This window comes from Notothenia rossii, assembly GCF_949606895.1.
Source record: "Notothenia rossii genome assembly, chromosome: 1".
In the NCBI taxonomy this organism is placed as follows: domain Eukaryota; kingdom Metazoa; phylum Chordata; class Actinopteri; order Perciformes; family Nototheniidae; genus Notothenia; species Notothenia rossii.
The window spans coordinates 92,415,977-92,435,445 of record NC_136912.1 but is presented as its reverse complement, the minus strand read 5'-3'; the positions used below and the strand labels follow the sequence as shown (position 1 = coordinate 92,435,445).

The 19,469-nt window shown below is 41.8% G+C and overlaps 1 protein-coding gene across 1 annotated transcript in view; it reads left to right on the top strand.

Moving 5' to 3' along the window:
• The window catches only part of cers1 (ceramide synthase 1), a 51,082-nt gene that overhangs the window by 29,452 nt on the left and 2,161 nt on the right, over positions 1-19,469 (top strand). The window contains exons 2-6 of the mRNA XM_079678613.1: positions 3,563-3,722; positions 11,644-11,824; positions 12,517-12,678; positions 15,337-15,484; positions 17,511-17,656. Coding sequence (XP_079534739.1) covers positions 3,563-3,722; positions 11,644-11,824; positions 12,517-12,678; positions 15,337-15,484; positions 17,511-17,656 — 797 coding nt within the window. The remainder of the gene's footprint in view (positions 1-3,562; positions 3,723-11,643; positions 11,825-12,516; positions 12,679-15,336; positions 15,485-17,510; positions 17,657-19,469) is intronic.

Sequence of the window (19,469 nt, the reverse complement as noted above, 5' to 3'; positions counted from 1 at the left end):
TACTCTTCAACGTATCATAGGTCCAATTTATAGTCACTCTATATTAGGGATCGCCAATTTTGGGGCCGGTCGCCGGTGTTGTGTCAAATTATGCACCCCCGTTTTGAAATGCACCCCCCAAAAAAAGATGCTTCTATTAATCCCACCCTCAAGCACTATGGAGGGTATAGTTGTAGGACTAGTACCAATAAATGGAGCAAGTTTAAAGTGGACCTATCATGCTATATATGAATAATATAGTGTAGGACCATACCTATAGAAGGCATATGTATACTTTTTATTTTTCAAAATACCAAACAGATCATGCATTTTAGCCATTCCTCATTTCGCTCAATTCAACACTGTCTTTGCATGGGCTGATTCTGTGAGAACAGCACCATCTACAGGCCTGGCATATGTACTACAGCGTCTCCAGCGCTTTCCAACGGCAATGTCCGTGGCTGTCTCCTCCTGATTGGTGGAGTTGGCCCAATAGCCGTAGCGCCTCTTCTGTGACGTCATAGAAGTGTTCAAATCTGGATCAGTCTGTATCAGATCCGTTGCAGCCCCTTTTTAAGAGATTTGGGTATGGAGGAAAATAGAGAGGGTTGTGTTTTCTGACACTTGGTGAGTTCCCTGGAACACCGGGGGACACATATTCATTTATAAAAGACGCACAAAAGTGCATTTTGCATGATACAGTAAGTCACATTCAATTATTGAATATTGAATTCAAATGATACATTCTGTCAAGTATTTTACGTCATGTGATCGGCTCTCCCGATTAGCATTTATAGAGAGCACCGATCGATCGGCAGAGAGTGAATATCGGCCGATCGATCGAAGCATCCCTGCTCTATATTATATATTCAAAGTTTAGCTTGTATTGTCAAAATGATACTTATAGTGTCTGTTATGTGTGATTGCACCTTCGGGAATTCGCTGTACTCGGACAACAAAAGGAATATAATCTAATCTAAAACATGTTGCTTAAATAGGGTCATATTACACTTTCAATCAACACCCCAACATGCACCACTATATACATGAACAAACAATCATGGGTTTCTTATTAAATACCTCTAAGGTATAGAGGATGTTGTCTTTAAGGCAGCACAATTACTAAAATACACACCATAATAAAGATATATGTGTTTCCATGATCATAAGAATTATGACTTAGTAGCATAGACTTAAATCGCTAAAATATAACTTTCTGCAACATGTACTGTCCAAATTCTGGTATAATATGCAAGTGGCTAATATCTGTGCATCGCTCACCAGCCATAAAGACCAAGGGTATCTGTTGCATGGCTTTCAAACTTTGAACACCTCTAGCTATGTGGCCGATAGATAAAACGTGTTGCACCCTGGAAACAAACGTGGTAATTCTGGTTCTCCGTGGGATGCATGTGTGCAAGTTCACCACAAACACATTTAAAACCACGTCTGTGCTGAAGAGTTTGAAGCTTCATTCATAAGGGTGCTCTGTTTGAACCCGTCATTTGTGCATCGTTGCATATATATATAAAGCTGTGTATGATTCAGACAATCAACAGCACGTTGTTATTTAAGAGAATCCATATCCATTTCAAAACCAACATGTGCACTGCGGTCAAAAACGGTTTGCTCTTCCATTTGCTTCACACAAAGAGAGGTAAACACCTGTGTTGTGATTCGATCCAGGATTTCCAAGGTGATTTTGGACCAATGAGCTCATGTTTTTGGCCCGGTTCGTCTGTTTATCCTTCAGGAGCTTTTATAGAAAATTACTCCCTGACATTTCTTGAAACCTGGTGTAAGGCTGTACCATTGGCCATGATCTGAATCACAAGCTGAGTTTCCCTCCTGTTGACATTGAGAGATATATATACGGTAGGCTTCATGTGGTGTCAGAAATCATCAGAAAACGTCATTCCTCTACTTAGAAAATTTACATGAACGCCCCGTCAATCTTTGTTTTTTACGTAAACACTGTATAGACCACATGTGTCAAACTCAAGGCCCGGGGGCCAAATCAGGCCCTTGGTGGATTTAATTTCGGCCCTCAGGATCATTTTTAATTACTTTTAGATCTGGCCCGCTGGTATATTGCACGCACACCTTCACTCCATCCTGAGGGTCTCCTCAGCTCAGAGCCTGAGCCCAAACATTGATGACCTTGCACCCAAGATGAGATGCCAAGTATCTGAACTAGCATCACAGAGCAGCACACTGAGTTTAATGGATGTTTCCTTCTGCACTTTCTCTCTCACGACAACAGGGCATGTTTGGTTTTCTCTTTGAGGGAAATAGTTTTGTTGAAGCTGTTGTTGGCCTGTGGAGAAATGTAATCATAAGAAATGACTCTGGAAAAGCTGCAGATAGAGCCATAAGAAATGAATGCAACTGATTATTTAATGTTTAATGTTGTTTTTATAGGCAATCATTTAAGCTTTGTTAGTTCCAGGTTTAATATGTGCAATAAGTTCATTTCAATAAGTTCTGCAATAAACATTGAACCAGTCCGGCCCTCGACTAGCACCCATTTTTTTATTTTGGCCCAGTGTATTTGAGTTTGACACCCACTATCGACAACTAAAAATGTTGCACCCTGGATACAAACGTGGGATGCATGTGTGCTAGTTTATTAACATTATACTGTATACACATTTAAATAGGCCTACAACACATCTTCTTTGCAGCGTCCATGTTGTTTCTGCATTAAAGCTCACAAACACACAGAAGTAAAAGAACAACTTCCCATTTCCGGGAAAACGTGACTGTCTAAGGAAAGTGTGAGTCTATCATTGGCCTTCAGGAGGTCTAGTGTTTTTCTAAACTCTTTCCTAAGACCCTCGCAGTAACCAGGAAACACTTTGATAAACACCAGCAACATAACATCTCACTGTGTGTGGATTTAATGGGTTTGCAGATCATGAGGCCTTCTCATGGATTTACATGACTATAGCTCTATTATTTTCCCATGTCTAGATTACATTACATGTTTTAAACCTCGAGGAGAGCAACAAAGGAAGTTCCCTCTCCCAAGACATTTAAAAGATGTTGTCTTTATCGATTAAAACAGATATAAAATATACAATGGAGACAATTCAAATGCCCAAAAAATAATGTCAACGTGTATTAAAAAAAAGATGGATCCAGGAGGATGTCACCAATCTTTTTAATATCATTTGTTTTTTTTATTATTTAAAAATGTTTTTTGTTGAGTTGTTGCAACAACTACCGTCCCTTTATAACAATTCCCCTCTACATGTTCCTGCTCATTCTTCTTAGAGTATTTGAGTCTTTGCAGAAATACTTCTCAGGCTACACCTAATGGAACAATATAAACATGTCATGTCCAATAAAAAGAGACACCCAATGATTTCCCTCCGGTGCATTAACGGACGGTAAAGAATCCGCGTGGTGAATGGAGAGCCGTGTATTGAATTTCACATTTCTGTAAAGGAACACCGTCTGAATTAATCAGTAATTGTGAGTGAAGCACCTCCAGCTGCAGCTCACACAGCCACATGCTCACACACAGCTCGATGTACTTCCTGTCTGACTTCTTCTTCTCCTTCCTCCTCTCTCTCCGCAGCCTCTGGCTCGGTGGTGCCGGCTGCTGCCCAAAGATGCTGCCAAGATGCCGGAGAGTGCGTGGAAGCTGGTCTTCTACACCATGTCCTGGTCCTACAGCACCTACCTGCTCTTCTTCACCTCCTACTCCTTCTTCCATGACCCCCCCTCTGTCTTCTACAGTAAGATATGCACAACAGAAAACATTTATTGAAGCAGGTCGTGCACGAGTCATCTGCAAAGATTTACAGGCTTTATTTGTCAGATGCACAACATTTACAGCACAGTTGGTGGCGATGAAAAGTCTCCTCAAACATACAAAACATATTTATATATAGGCACACATATGCAAATACAGACAAATATATATACAAATGTAAAATGAAATACTCCATAGTAGAATAAATGCTGTAAACTGCAATAATATATAAATAAGTGGATATTTATATACATTTCTACATTTATTAACAGATGTTGGGACTTCTTGTACAAGTTTTACAATTTGTGCTTTTATTAAACATTAACACAAAGCAATTTTTGATAAATAGTAACCAGTAGACAACAGTCAGACAACTCACGTGTTTCTTAATATGTTTATTATAGCAGCATATAGTTTGAGTTTGGCTTCTAGGCTCGGGCCTCATCGCTACACAGATTTACAAAGAACATTGAGTGATGATTAGATAACTACCCCCCGAGCCTACAGGTGGAAGCTGGGGGGAAGCTGGGGTGGAAGCTGGGGTGGATGCTGGGCCGGAAGCTGGGGGTGGAAGCTGGGGTGGATGCTGGGGCGGATGCTGGGGTGGAAGCTGGGGCGGATGCTGGGGTGGATGCTGGGGTGGAAGCTGGGGTGGAAGCTGGGGCGGATGCTGGGGTGGAAGCTGGGGGTGGATGCTGGGGTGGAAGCTGGGGTGGAAGCTGGGGGTGGAAGCTGGGGTGGATGCTGGGGTGGAAGCTGGGGTGGAAGCTGGGGTGGATGCTGGGGCGGATGCTGGGGCGGAAGCTGGGGGTGGATGCTGGGGTGGAAGCTGGGGCGGATGCTGGGGTGGAAGCTGGGGGTGGATGCTGGGGTGGAAGCTGGGGGTGGATGCTGGGGTGGAAGCTGTGGTGGAAGCTGGGGTGGAAGCTGGGGTGGAAGCTGAGGTGGAAGCTGGGGTGGAAGCTGGGGTGGAAGCTGGGGGTGGATGCTGGGGTGGAAGCTGGGGGTGGATGCTGGGGTGGAAGCTGGGGTGGAAGCTGTGGTGGAAGCTGGGGTGGAAGCTTGGGGTGGAAGCTGGGGTGGAAGCTGGGGTGGAAGCTGGGGTGGAAGCTGTGGTGGAAGCTGGGGTGGAAGCTGGGGTGGAAGCTGAGGTGGAAGCTGGGGTGGAAGCTGGGGTGGAAGCTGGGGGTGGATGCTGGGGTGGAAGCTGGGGGTGGATGCTGGGGTGGAAGCTGGGGTGGAAGCTGTGGTGGAAGCTGGGGTGGAAGCTGGGGGTGGATGCTGGGGTGGAAGCTGGGGGTGGATGCTGGGGTGGAAGCTGGGGTGGATGCTGGGGTGGAAGCTGGGGTGGAAGCTGGGGTGGAAGCTGGGGTGGTGGTGTGGTGGTGGGGTGGTGGGGGGGCAGGCGAGCAGCAGCAACATGAAACACAGCAGCAGGAACATGAACGTAGCAATAGCAAGTGAACACAGCAGCAGCAGCATAGCGAGACAGAGGCAGGAAGACCTTAAATAGAGCGGCATGTTTAGGAGAATGTGATTGGTTGGTTGTAAGAGGGACGAGGTGCGTCACGTGTTAATGTATCATTGGTGCTCGAGTTGACTGCCTGACCTAGCTCGCAGGCTTCGCCCCATATATGATAATTTAGTGTTTAAAGTAAAATAATACATTTTAAAATGACATCAATTTCCTGCAATGAACGCTTTACAACCAGGAAAAGTCAACAATAGTTTTATTATAATAATCAAGACATATATTAGTCACATACAGTATACTATTGATATAAAATCAATATATTGCCCAGTCCTACGTTCAAAGAGCTTAAAATTGCGTTAAAAAGCGCAGTTTTGTTCTCAAATCTGAAAGCTAATGACTCCACGCTACCTAGGAAATTCAAAATCGAACCCGATATCTAGGCTCATATCACAATATCCGTATTATATCCATATATTCCCCAGAGCTACTTAAAGGGTTTGTATAATCCGTCAATATTGAATATGTTGAATTGAATTACATTTGATGTTTTCAGTTTCCTTTCCAGTGTTGATCTGACTGTTGGCTTTAGTAAAAGCATGCTTAATAGTGGAGAGAGTTCCTGCCTGGCGTCAGAAGCAGCTGAAGTGGTTTTAATCTAATAAACCAGCAGCAGCTCTAATCCTACAGACGCTCTGAGGTGAAGACGCTTTGAGTTTCAAACAGAGAGATATTTATAGCAGGGAACACTTCACATGCAGCCTGGACGTTCATTCTGATTATTCAATGCATCTGTTATTCCGTCAGTCATCAGCTGTCATTGATACCAACACCCAAAGACATATTGTTATGTCGTGTACAACAGCGGTTCTCAAAACTGAGGGTACTGCAGGTGGTCCGTGAAAAACAAAAATAAAAATCCACTTGTTATTATCAAGGATTTTCGCAGAACACTTCATATGCAAACTGTAAAAGTAAGTACATGTATAAACGTAGTATTAAAACGCAGATATTTGTTATTGTTAATGATGGACAACACTTCATTTCACCACTGGTTACCCATGGTTACGTGTGCGCATGCAACACCACAAACATGGATCGGTGGCTATCATCAGGTTCTCTGAAGAGAAAGTAGGTTAACGTTACTGTGCTACGAGACACCGGCTAACGAGAGCCTAAAACCAGCTAACCTTCGCCGTCAATCTTGGAATCTGGCACTACGTTTATATATGTACTTATTTTTACGGTTTGCATATGAGGTGATCCCCGAAAATCCTTGATAATAAATAGTGGTCCGAGAACCCCTGGTTTACAACATTACGTTACCATGTTGGAAACTGAGACAGAACTGAACGAGACGCAACAAAACCTCTTGATTATCTTTAAAGAGAACGATTCTTGTTCGACTTAAAAGACAATTGTATACATTACATATACTGAATTAAGTCAAGGTTGACTTTCTAAAAATAGGGGGAAATTGTGTCCTTTCAGAAATGATGATTGACCTCATGTTTCTAAATACAGAATCATAACATCACGCTGTGTCTATAAATCACCTGACATACAAATGAGTGTGATTTATTTGCCAAAAATAGAGTAATACATTTAAAGGTGAATTTGCCTGATTTAAATATGATAAAAGAAAGATATTTTTTATTTTATTCGATACAATTGCTTTTGAAATTGCTACAAACATCATAGTTGCGTTAAAGTCAACCCTATACAAAAAAAACATAATCCGGGACAAGAATACATTTTTGTATGCCAACTTAATAAGAGATTCTATGATAGAAAACATTATGTACAAGCTCCACCTCCAACCCTTACCATCTGCATAATTGCACCTAATGCCTGGATGACCATCACTGCTAATGGAGGAAACATGTACATATAAATATATATTAATGCAGCCTCTCCTGCAGCCTCCCCCTCAGACTCTGAGGTGTCAGAGCGGTCGATCTCCATCTCTCTGAGTGGAGCTAATAGCTGCGTCACCTCTAATAGCTGCGTCACCTCTAATAGCTGTCAGCCTGTGTGTGTGTGTGTGTGTGTGTGTGTGTGTGTGTGTGTGTGTGTGTGTGTGTGTGTGTGTGTGTGTGTGTGTGTGTGTGTGTGTGTGTGTGTGTGTGTGTGTGTGTGTGTGTGTGTGTGTGTGTGTGTGTGTGTGTGTGTGTGTGTGTGTGTGTGTGTGTGTGTGTGCGGGAGCTAGGCCTTGTAGTGTCTTATAAAAGTCTTAAATAATCTTATAAATAATCGTAATATTCTCATAATCAATTCTGAATGTCAATAGCATTCAATGCAGCGAGGTTTAATGAGGAGTGTTGTCAGATCTGCTGGTTTCTACGAGCTGAAGAAGAGAGGGATGGTGTAATAGAAGATGACAAGGAAAAAGGGAAGAGGAAAAACAATGAGGATGAATCACTTAACACCAACGGGTGTGTGTGTGTGTGTGTGTGTGTGTGTGTGTGTGTGTGTGTGTGTGTGTGTGTGTGTGTGTGTGTGTGTGTGTGTGTGTGTGTGTGTGTGTGTGTGGAAACAGAGTAGTGTGAGGGAGGTGTAAATCTATGGAGACAGATGTGTGTGCGGGGGTGTGCGGTACAACACCAGTGGTGCATTGTAATTAATCATACCTTAGAACAATTGTACAAGTATTTTCATTTTCTGCTCCCATTTAAAGTTAGCTCCACCTTCACCAGATGTAGTAAACATATGAATGCATCAATCATCAGAATCCAATCATTTAATACACATGTGATTCTGAAACCTCTGATCAACACACTACTCATTGTGTGACATTTACATAATACAATAAGGACTGCATGTTACTTTCTGCTGGGGATTTAAGAACAAACATACAGCAGTATCCAGAAGTCATGCTCTTATTTTAAAATGCTGAAATTACGTCATCATCAGCAGGCCATCATGTGCTATCTAAAAAAAGTGAGTGATACGGGTGGATTTTCGCTCGTGAATGCCTGATCGAAATTGTAAATGTGAGAAAAATGCTGACAAATATTTTTCTTTTACTTACTACATTTTCAGAGGAAGGTGTTTTAAATTATTTTACACAAACACACAGATTTTTGATCCATTTACACAAATAACATTGAGACATATCCATCTCCATGTAAAGTGAAAAATAGATGAATGTTTTTAAATCAAATCAAATCAATTCTTTGAATAATTGCAAACATTTTTCTCATTTTCTGAAGGGCTTTTAGAACTACAGTTTATACATTTACACATAGATTACACAAATAGAAATGAGTCAAATCTATCTACAAATAAAGCAAAAATACTGAGAAATGTGTCTGCAAAATTCAAACCAAACCATCAGAGGGTCTGCACTCAGCTTCAGTCTCCATCAGAAAATAAGCGTCTGCAGTTCCTCTGCTCCCATCCGTCTCTCAGCCTCCTGCTTAATGTTTAATGACGGATCAATAAACATTGCACACAGAGTAACCCCATCCCACCAGAGAAAGCCCTTCCTCAAACATCGGAGGAGAAAGTTTCCGACTAGCATCTGAAACTCGATCCTTAACGTACATGAGGTCCATTCTGCATCGTGCGGTTCTTCAGAGACTCTCACTTATTCCCTGAGAGAGAACCTGATCCTGCAGAGTCTCCACACACTGACTACCTGACATGACCCTCACATCTGGTGCCCCCCCCCCCCCCCCCCCCACACACACACACAGTGTGGTCCTACGGTAGCTGTGTCCACACTTCGATGCATTAAAGCAGGGGTGTCCAAACTACGGCCTGGGGGTCAAATGCGGCCCGCGGATCATTTTGAATCGGCCCTCAGCAAATTCAAAACGTGTAATGAAGTATAATGATGGCCTACAAATGAAACTTCTGCTTGTCTTATATTGTACTTCTTAAATATATATGTTCAAATATATCACACAGTAGTATTCATGTATTAATAAGTCCACTTTTCAAATAAATTCAGTCCATTCAAGTACATATCTTAGTTGATAAGAAAAAAGCCCGATAACAAATGTACCTAACAAGCTTGAAATCTACCCTTCATATTTCCTCTTATTATAATCACTCTGAAGCTTCTGTTGTCAGGAATGAGCTGCTAACGAAATAAATGACATTTATTTTCAAGTATCAAGAATAGTTGATCTACATTTGATGGATTTTTCTAATTTCTAACTGAACTTATGAGGCAATACACCTCACCTCTAGTGAGTGGCCCAGCCCTATTTGTCTGCATGTGGCCCTCTGTGAAAATAGTTTGGACACCCCTGCATTAAAGGCTTTATTCCTGTCATATGCACAGCAGCTGCAGCGTAGTTTAGCCAAGTCTCATGCTCCTCCAACAGTTCAACGTTTACGTTTTTATTCGCCTCATGGCATTATTATAAAACAAACATGTACACTTTTTAAGATGACTTAGTTTTAAAAACGTGCAAATGTAAGATCTGAGTTTTGTTAGAAATAAGACATTCGATGGCTCCACTTTGTGTCCTCTTCTCCTGGTTTTAATTCACATGTTTGAGAGATACATCAGACAATGAGTGTGTGGTCTCAACTCTCCCTGACAGAAACTGATCCTCCACCTGAGCGGCTCTGATAGTCTGAGTCTGTTGGTGTGAACCGTTTCTAACTCTGTTACATCTGATTTAATCACTCCTGAGACTCAACTAGAAACAACACACATAATGGCGCATTTCCAATGCAGGGCCTCGCACGGCTTAGTACGGTATAGGCTCACTTTATGCTGCGTTTCAATTACAGTTTAGTAGCTGGGGCAGTAACTATAGTAACGTAGTGTAGGCGGAGCCGTGACGTCATCTTCAATGAGAACCACAAAACCAACATCAGCCGTTAGCTGTTAGCACTCGGAGCTCATCATATCTGTTCAGAAACTAGACAAAAGTTAAAGAAGTACAAACCACAGACTGTCTGTGTCATGGCGAATACAGTCGCTGGTTTATTTATGTCTGTAGGCCGTTGTTGTGAGTGTGGACGGTCGGAGCATATACTGCGTTAGCTTAGCCGATCTCCATTCAGATAACGAGCATTTTAAAAGTTGTTTTGCCTGCCGTCTGTCTGCAGACTTGTGAAAGCATTAATTCATGGTTTTTACTAACCGGTATCAGTATGTTGTTACTTCGGCATCATTTTGAAACGTGTATTACAATTAAATCACGGTCAAATATGTTCATTTTGTTGTAGTTGCCAGCGATTCTCTCAGTAGTTTAGCATACTCAGCCCGGTTGTTGGCCCGGAAAGAACCTCGATTTTGGAGAGCCAGAAAACTGTGAAAAAGTACCCGCTAGCCGGAAGTACGCCAATTGGAAACGCAACCAAGAACGGGCCGGACGCGGCACGCTTAAACCGCGCTGCACGCTGTAGTGGAAATGAGGCTGTACTGCTCTCTACTTGTGATCTAATAATACAACATGTTTCATTTCTAATCTGCATCTGGCTTCAGATCCATATCAAAATGCAGGAATGGCCGTTCTTTGGATTTAAGAGATATCTTTTGAAAAGTTGTAATCTTGTCAATGTAAATTCAATGGCTATTCAAATGTATCATGTCGCTGTAGTGCCATCTATAGACGAGAGGGCATCACATATAATAACAGGTGTTAATGAAACCATTTAATGTTGTTTATCGAAGTGTTTGTCAATGTTGTGGTTTGATTATTCATACTTATTTCTATCATTATTATTAGTTTGATTCCATTTAGTTTTATCATCATTTAACTTAAACTGTTTATTTCAAACTAATATATCAACACATTACTATTTGTAACATCTGGCCGGGTGCATCAACAAGGATTTTGTGAAGTGTTTGAAAACTGCTATGCATAAAATTGTTTTATTGATTAACTCGATTGATTAAGTTCATGACAAGTTAAATTAATTTAAAGAGTTGATTTTTTTCTTTTCACTTGACTTTTTATTGGTTTTAATCTTTACATTGTCAAACCAACAGTTGTGCATATACTCACACACACATAGAATAAACACAATACACAAGATATATTACAGACAATAATACAATTTAAAAAAGCCCCTTTATTCCAACAGTTCCTTCCTCTAAGTCAGTTGTCGTCACTGCTTCTGCTCCTAAATAATGACACGTTTTCCCACTTCTCATCAAGCTGTTTCTTATCTGAAACCCCATGTCAGTGTTTTCCTGTATTGAGTATATTTAATAATAATAATAATAATCAATTTTGTTTACAAATGCACTTTTCATTTGAGTAAACAAAACTCAAAGTGCTACAGAGTAAAATGATTGAACCAAAACCACAAAAACAAATAAAATAACGAAATAAAATCAGCTAAGTTTACGCCGGCATGGCAACAAGTGGGGGTTTTAAAAATCTAGTCAAAGGCTATTCTAAAAAGATGCATTTTTAGGCCCTTTTGAAAAGCACCCACAGTCTGTGTTTGAATGTGTCCTCAGACTGGCAGAGTGGGATGTCAGTGCCTGCAGACATCGCCATCGCCTACCTGATCCAGGGCAGCTTCTACGGACACTCCATCTACGCCACGGTCTACATGGACGCCTGGAGGAAGGACTCTGCCGTCATGGTGGTCCATCACATCATCACTCTGGCTCTCATCTGCTTCTCGTACGCCTTCAGGTACTGCTGGCCGCCTTAATGTGTCCTGTTAGAAAAATATCACTCGTCACCGGCTTGAGCTTGAACCTCAGGATCCATGTATCTGTGATCCTCTCCAGAATGGAAGGAGTCATCACATACAGAGTATCAACTAGTTCCTGAACAGTGTCCTTCACATGCTGATATCCAAGAGAGGGAGTCACACAGTCACAAGATGGAGGAATAGAAAGCAGTATTCAATGTTTACTTCAGATTAGCTCCACGTCAGAAATGATCATGCTTGTCATATGTCTCTCTCCATAGAGGCTGAATCATCATGTTAATCACATAGCTATCATATGCCTCAAACAGTCCTGATGCTCTTCTAGGTAATCACACATCCTGTCATGTACACAGCTACAGTTGATACCTTTGTTATCATGTTACTCTGATACTGGAAGAGGACATTCAGTATTTTCCCAGCAGTGTGTCTGGTGCAGTAAGCCTTAAAACACATCCACTCGGATATGTCTTATTGGTTTCTTTGTTAATGTTGCTGCTGTGATGCAGGAGTAATGTCAGAATTGATGCCAACGACATGCTGACTGCAGTGGGGTTTGAACCTGTGCTCCCCTGATCCCAACACGAACGCACTAGTCCACTGCGCCACAGCCTCCTCCAAATATTATCTGAAATATACCCTTTCCTGTACCGTGTGTCTCTCCTCCCCTCAGATATCACAACGTGGGGATCCTGGTGTTGTTCCTGCACGACATCAACGACATCCAGCTGGAGTTCACCAAGCTCAACGTGTACCTGAAGTGCAGAGGGGGGGGGTACTTCCTGCTCAACGACGTGCTGTCCAACATGGGCTCCGTCAGCTTCAGCATCACCTGGTGAGTCTCCACACACCAGGGTCCATTTAGTTTAAAGGTCACCTACTATGCAAATTCCACTTCTCCATGTCTCTTCTACACCAACATGTGTCCCCTCTTCTTCATGTCTCTTCTACATCAACATGTGTCCTCTGTTCTTCATGTCTCTTCTACATCAACATGTGTCCCCTCTTCTCCATGTCTCTTCTACATCAACATGTGTCCCCTCTTCTTCATGTCTCTTCTACACCAACATGTGTCCCCTCTTCTTCATGTCTCTTCTACATTAACATGTGTTCCCTCTTCTTTATGTCTCTTCCACATCAACATGTGTCCCCTCTTCTCCATGTCTCTTCTACATCAACATGTGTCCCCTCTTCTCCATGTCTCTTCTACATCAACATGTGTCCTCTGTTCTTCATGTCTCTTCTACATCAACATGTGTCCCCTCTTCTCCATGTCTCTTCTACATCAACATGTGTCCCCTCTTCTTCATGTCTCTTCTACACCAACATGTGTCCCCTCTTCTTCATGTCTCTTCTACATTAACATGTGTTCCCTCTTCTTTATGTCTCTTCCACATCAACATGTGTCCCCTCTTCTCCATGTCTCTTCCACATCAACATGTGTCCCCTCTTCTCCATGTCTCTTCTACATCAACATGTGTCCCCTCTTCTTCATGTCTCTTCTACACCAACATGTGTCCCCTCTTCTTCATGTCTCTTCTACATTAACATGTGTTCCCTCTTCTTCATGTCTCTTCTACACCAACATGTGTCCCCTCTTCTTCATGTCTCTTCTACATCAACATGTGTCCCCTCTTCTTCATGTCTCTTCTACACCAACATGTGTCCCCTCTTCTTCATGTCTCTTCTACATCAACATGTGTCCCCTCTTCTTCATGTCTCTTCTACATCAACATGTGTCCCCTCTTCTTCATGTCTCTTCCACATCAACATGTGTCCCCTCTTCTTCATGTCTCTTCTACATCAACATGTGTCCCCTCTTCTCCATGTCTCTTCTACATCAACATGTGTCCCCTCTTCTTCATGTCTCTTCTACATCAACATGTGTCCCCTCTTCTTCATGTCTCTTCTACATCAACATGTGTCCCCTCTTCTTCATGTCTCTTCTACATCAACATGTGTCCCCTCTTCTTCATGTCTCTTCTACATCAACATGTGTCCCCTCTTCTCCATGTCTCTTCTAAATCAACATGTGTCCCCTCTTCCTCATGTCTCTTCTACATCAACATGTGTCCCCTCTTCCTCATGTCTCTTCTAAATCAACATGTGTCCCCTCTGTGGAAAGAGACTCTGAAAGTTTCAGGAACAAAGATTCTCTCTCTTTTTGATCCATTTCTATAAAAACCTGTCTGAAAATGAGCTGATCAGATTTTGGCCACTTGATGATGTCATAACGATGTTTTGTCTTGTGTAACCATTAGCCAATCAGCAACCAAGGTAAACCCCCCCCCACCTTCTCACCTGAATCTCCTCCTAGAGCACCATTGAGTTCTTTTTAACCAAATCTCTCTCAGAGTGGCGTGGGGAGGGGCTCCTTATTTTCATCTAAAGTAACAGACAGAGAATCAGCACTTTGGAAACAGGGCTGAAACAGACGGGATTATGGGTAATGCTGCAATGATCTGTTTGCTGTTTCAGCCAATCAGAGACAGGCTCTGTATATATCTGAGACCTGTAATGGGACCTTTAAGGTACAATATATTGTTTACTGCTGGTCGGGGCTTCTCTGTCAAAGAAGTGACTTGGAGACAGAGTTGGTGACATTTTGAAGAAGCATTACATTTCTCCCAGTTCGGATTCCTTTCAGTGTTTGAAGAATTGAATATGTGTTGACTGTCAACACAATTGACGCGATCACGGTGTCTATATCAACATGTAATATTATTTTAAGAATAAAGTAGAAACTAAAATGTTATTTAAAACATTTGAAAAAGCTGTCTCTTTTGTTGACAGAAAGAAACCATTTGTTTAATCCATATCAGGACGGCACAGTTCAGGAGGACACTTACAGTATTTACTTTAGTTAAAGTTACCGATGACAACAACAGGGTTTGGAAATAATCTGGTCACGTTTTGGCTAGACTATATTGATTAGTTGCTAAAAAAGTCAACAGTTGGTATTGACTAAAGCTGTACATAGTTGGGGTCGACTAAGATTAAATGCCCAGACTTATAGTCAGCAAAAAAAAGCTAATGTTGTCTAAATATGATACAAAATAACAAGGATGTTTGACACAGGACTAGTCAAAGTCAACTTTATTATCAATCTTTCAGTTTGTGTGTACAGACAGAGATCGAAATACCGTTTCCCACAATCCCAAATACAAAAATATATACAAATATGTATATCGCTATATATACACAATCAACCGACACATGTACATATGCACACATTAAGACCTAAATAAAAGCAAAACAATCAATACATACAAAAATAACAGTCACTTCAATATCTTTGAGAATGTACATTAGTGTGAGACTGTCCATAGCAGCGTCAAAATAAAGTTATATAAAATAGTTGAATTCATTAGCGCTACAATGCTCAATGTTTCTGGTTTATTTGAGACTTCTTGACAGCTTCCCTCTGTTTCCTTTCCCCTCCTCACTGCAGACGGACAGAAGTGACTGCATGTTTCTGTTCCCTGTGTTTCAGGTTCTGGTTCCGCCTGTACTGGTTCCCTCTCAAGGTCCTGTACGCCACCTGCGTGTCCAGCCTGCAGTCCGTGCCCAACATCCCCTTCTACTTCTTCTTCAACACACTCCTGTTCACGCTGCTGCTCATGAACATCTACTGGTTCCTGGTGAGCACACACACACACACACACACACACACACACACACACACACACACACACACACACACACACACACACACACACATACACACACACACACACACACACACACACACACACTCACACACACACACACACACACACACACACACACACACATACACACACACACACACGCACACACACACACACACACACACGCACGCACACACACACACACACACACACACACACACACACACATACACACACGCACACACACACACACACACACACACACGCACACACACACACACACACACACACACACACACACACACACACACACACACACACACACACACGCACACACACACACACACGCACACACACACACACGCACACACACACACACACACACACACACACACACACACACACACACACACACACACACACACACACACACACACACACACACACACACACACACACTAGTTGAAGTTGAAGGGTCATTTGCACACACAGAAATTAGTCAGAAAAGCAAAACTAATTTAATGAATCGAATGTTCTATAGTCAAGGTTTTTCTATAGGAAGTAAACAACAAACAAACTAGATATTTAGTAGCATTTATGTATAAATGTGTCTGTTGATTGCATACATATTTTTGTATATATTTGTTTTTGTACTCGGGATTGTGGGAATCGGTATTTCGATCTCTCTGTCTGTACACACAAACTGAAAGATTTACAATAAAGTTGACTTTGATCAATTAGTTTGATCAATCGCCTATTATTAAAAAGGCATGTGTGTGTTGAGGTAGTGTTTATTTATTTTCAAATGTATCCCGTAGGTCTAGACATATGTAGACATTTTGGTGTGACAATGTTACCTTTTAAAAGACCATTTTCCTTGGTTAACTAGGAGAAAAGATTATTGAAAAATAGTAGAAATCGTAGAAAGATATTATTGGAAATTAATGAAAACGAATGTGGTTGTTTGTGAAGGACGCCTGAGGCCTGAACTACGAAGCAGGATTTTTGCTTAGCCGGCTAACTGACGCTGGTTCTCTTTTTAGCAGGCTAGATCTCCATGGTAACTTATGCTGTTAGGTTGCACGCTAAGAGCTCAACTCAGTGAAAGCACTGCCTGCGGACCAATCAGAGCTCAGTGTGCGGAGTTTAAAGCGATCAAGTCATATTACAGGAGAAAGGAAATGCAGCAAAGACAAAGACTGTGTGAACGTGAACATTAATAAAATATCACCTCCCATCTTCAGAGCAATCTGACTATTATAACATTAGCGTTAAGAAAGCTTACTTAAATATCTGCCACAACATAAGTAACCGGATCAGAGTAACATTAAGTACAGCATATCACATCATAATGTATCATATATCTCCTTATCTGAGTCAGCTGAGCCGTATCTGGCCGTGCAACACTCACAGTGTCACATACTGTATGCAGAAGTATTATTTTAAGCAACACATTAAGTTGACGAAACACTCGAGTCAAATGTAATGAAAGTCAGATGGTGTCTTAGACGGGGCAGTGATATCATAAACCTGTTAATGTACGCATTCAAACACTTTTTCTGTTACCAGCTGTATTCACCTTGCAGGTGCAGCTATGTGGCTTTGATCCTGGATAAAGTGTTTAAGTCACGGATGTTTAAAGTTTAACTTCTTCATATTTCTAATATTATAGTTGACTTTTCATTCAGGAAGTATGACGCTGTGCTGTCAGTACGCTTCTCCATGTTTGTGATTGGTCGAATGCTCCAAATACCACCCCTTTCATGTGAACGCGCACCTAACTAGATAGGGCACGGCTGGCTTGAGCGATCCACTTGATAACCCGCGTCGTAGTACCGTTTAGCGAGAGCGCGTATGTTTTGGATTAGGCCAACCGGCTAACTCAAACATATCCAGGTTAGGTTGAACCAGCTTCGTAGTACAGGCCTCTGATGTTTGTGTTGTCTAAACTTCTGAAACAACACTGACCTCTGTGTGACCTCTGTGTGACCTCTGTGTGACCTCTGTGTGTGTGCAGTTCATCGTGGTGTTCGTGGTGAAGGTGCTGAAGGTGAAGGAAGTGAACGACGTCAGAGAGTACGAGGAGGAGGAGGGCGGCCGCGCGGCGCTCAGAGAAAAGAACAACAAGCAGGATGATGCTGGACATCACAACGCTGCACTGGGGTAAACAACAATAATAACACTCTGATCTGACGGGGTAAACAACACTAATAACACTCTGATCTTACGGGGTAAACAACACTAATAACACTCTGATCTGACGGGGTAAACAACACTAATAACACTCTGATCTGACGGGGTAAACAACACTAACAATACTCTGATCTGACGGGGTAAACAACACTAATAACACTCTGATCTGACGGGGTAAACAACACTAATAACACTCTGATCTGACGGGGTAAACAACACTAATAACACTCTGATCTGACGGGGTAAACAACACTAACAATATTCTGATCTGACGGGGTAAACAACACTAACAATACTCTGATCTGACGGGGTAAACAACACTAACAATAATCTGATCTGAAGGGGTAAACAACAATAACAATACTCTGATCTGACGGGGTAAACAACACCAATAACACTCTGATCTGACGGGGTAAACAACACTAATAATACTCTGATCTGACGGGGTAAACAACACTAACAATACTCTGATCTGACGGGGTAAACAACACTAACAATAATCTGATCTGAAGGGGTAAACAACAATAACAATACTCTGATCTGACGGGGTAAACAACACCAATAACACTCTGATCTGACGGGGTAAACAACACTAATAACACTCTGATCTGACGGGGTAAACAACACTAACAATACTCTGATCTGACGGGGTAAACAACACTAACAATACTCTGATCTGACGGGGTAAACAACACTAATAACACTCTGATCTTTACGGGGTAAACAACACTAATAACACTCTGATCTGACGGGGTAAACAACACTAATAATACTCTGATCTGACGGGGTAAACAACACTAACAATACTCTGATCTGACGGGGTAAACAACACTAACAATACTCTGATCTGACGGGGTAAACAACACTAACAATACTCTGATCTGACGGGGTAAACAACACTAATAACACTCTGATCTGACGGGGTAAACAACACTAATAACACTCTGATCTGACGGGGTAAACAACACTAATAACACTCTGATCTGACGGGGTAAACAACACTAACAGTACTCTGATCTGACGGGGTAAACAACACTAATAACACTCTGATCTGACGGGGTAAACAACACTAATAACACTCTGATCTGAGGGGTAAACAACACTAATAACACTCTGATCTGACGGGGTAAACAACACTAATGACACTCTGATCTGACGGGGTAAACAACACTAATAACACTCTGATCTGAGGGGTAAACAACACTAATAACACTCTGATCTGACGGGGTAAACAACACTAATAACACTCTGATCTGACGGGGTAAACAACACTAATAACACTCTGATCTGACGGGGTAAACAACACTAATAACACTCTGATCTGACGGGGTAAACAACACTAACAATAATCTGATCTGAAGGGGTAAACAACAATAATAATACTCTGATCTGACGGGGTAAACAACACCAATAACACTCTGATCTGACGGGGTAAACAACACTAACAACACTCTGATCTGACGGGGTAAACAACACTAACAATAATCTGATCTGAAGGGGTAAACAACAATAATAATACTCTGATCTGACGGGGTAAACAACACCAATAACACTCTGATCTGACGGGGTAAACAACACTAATAACAATCTGATCTGACGGGGTAAACAACACTAACAATACTCTGATCTGACGGGGTAAACAACACTAACAATACTCTGATCTGACGGGGTAAACAACACTAATAACACTCTGATCTGACGGGGTAAACAACAATAATAACACTCTGATCTGACGGGGTAAACAACACTAACAATACTCTGACCTGACGGGGTAAACAACACT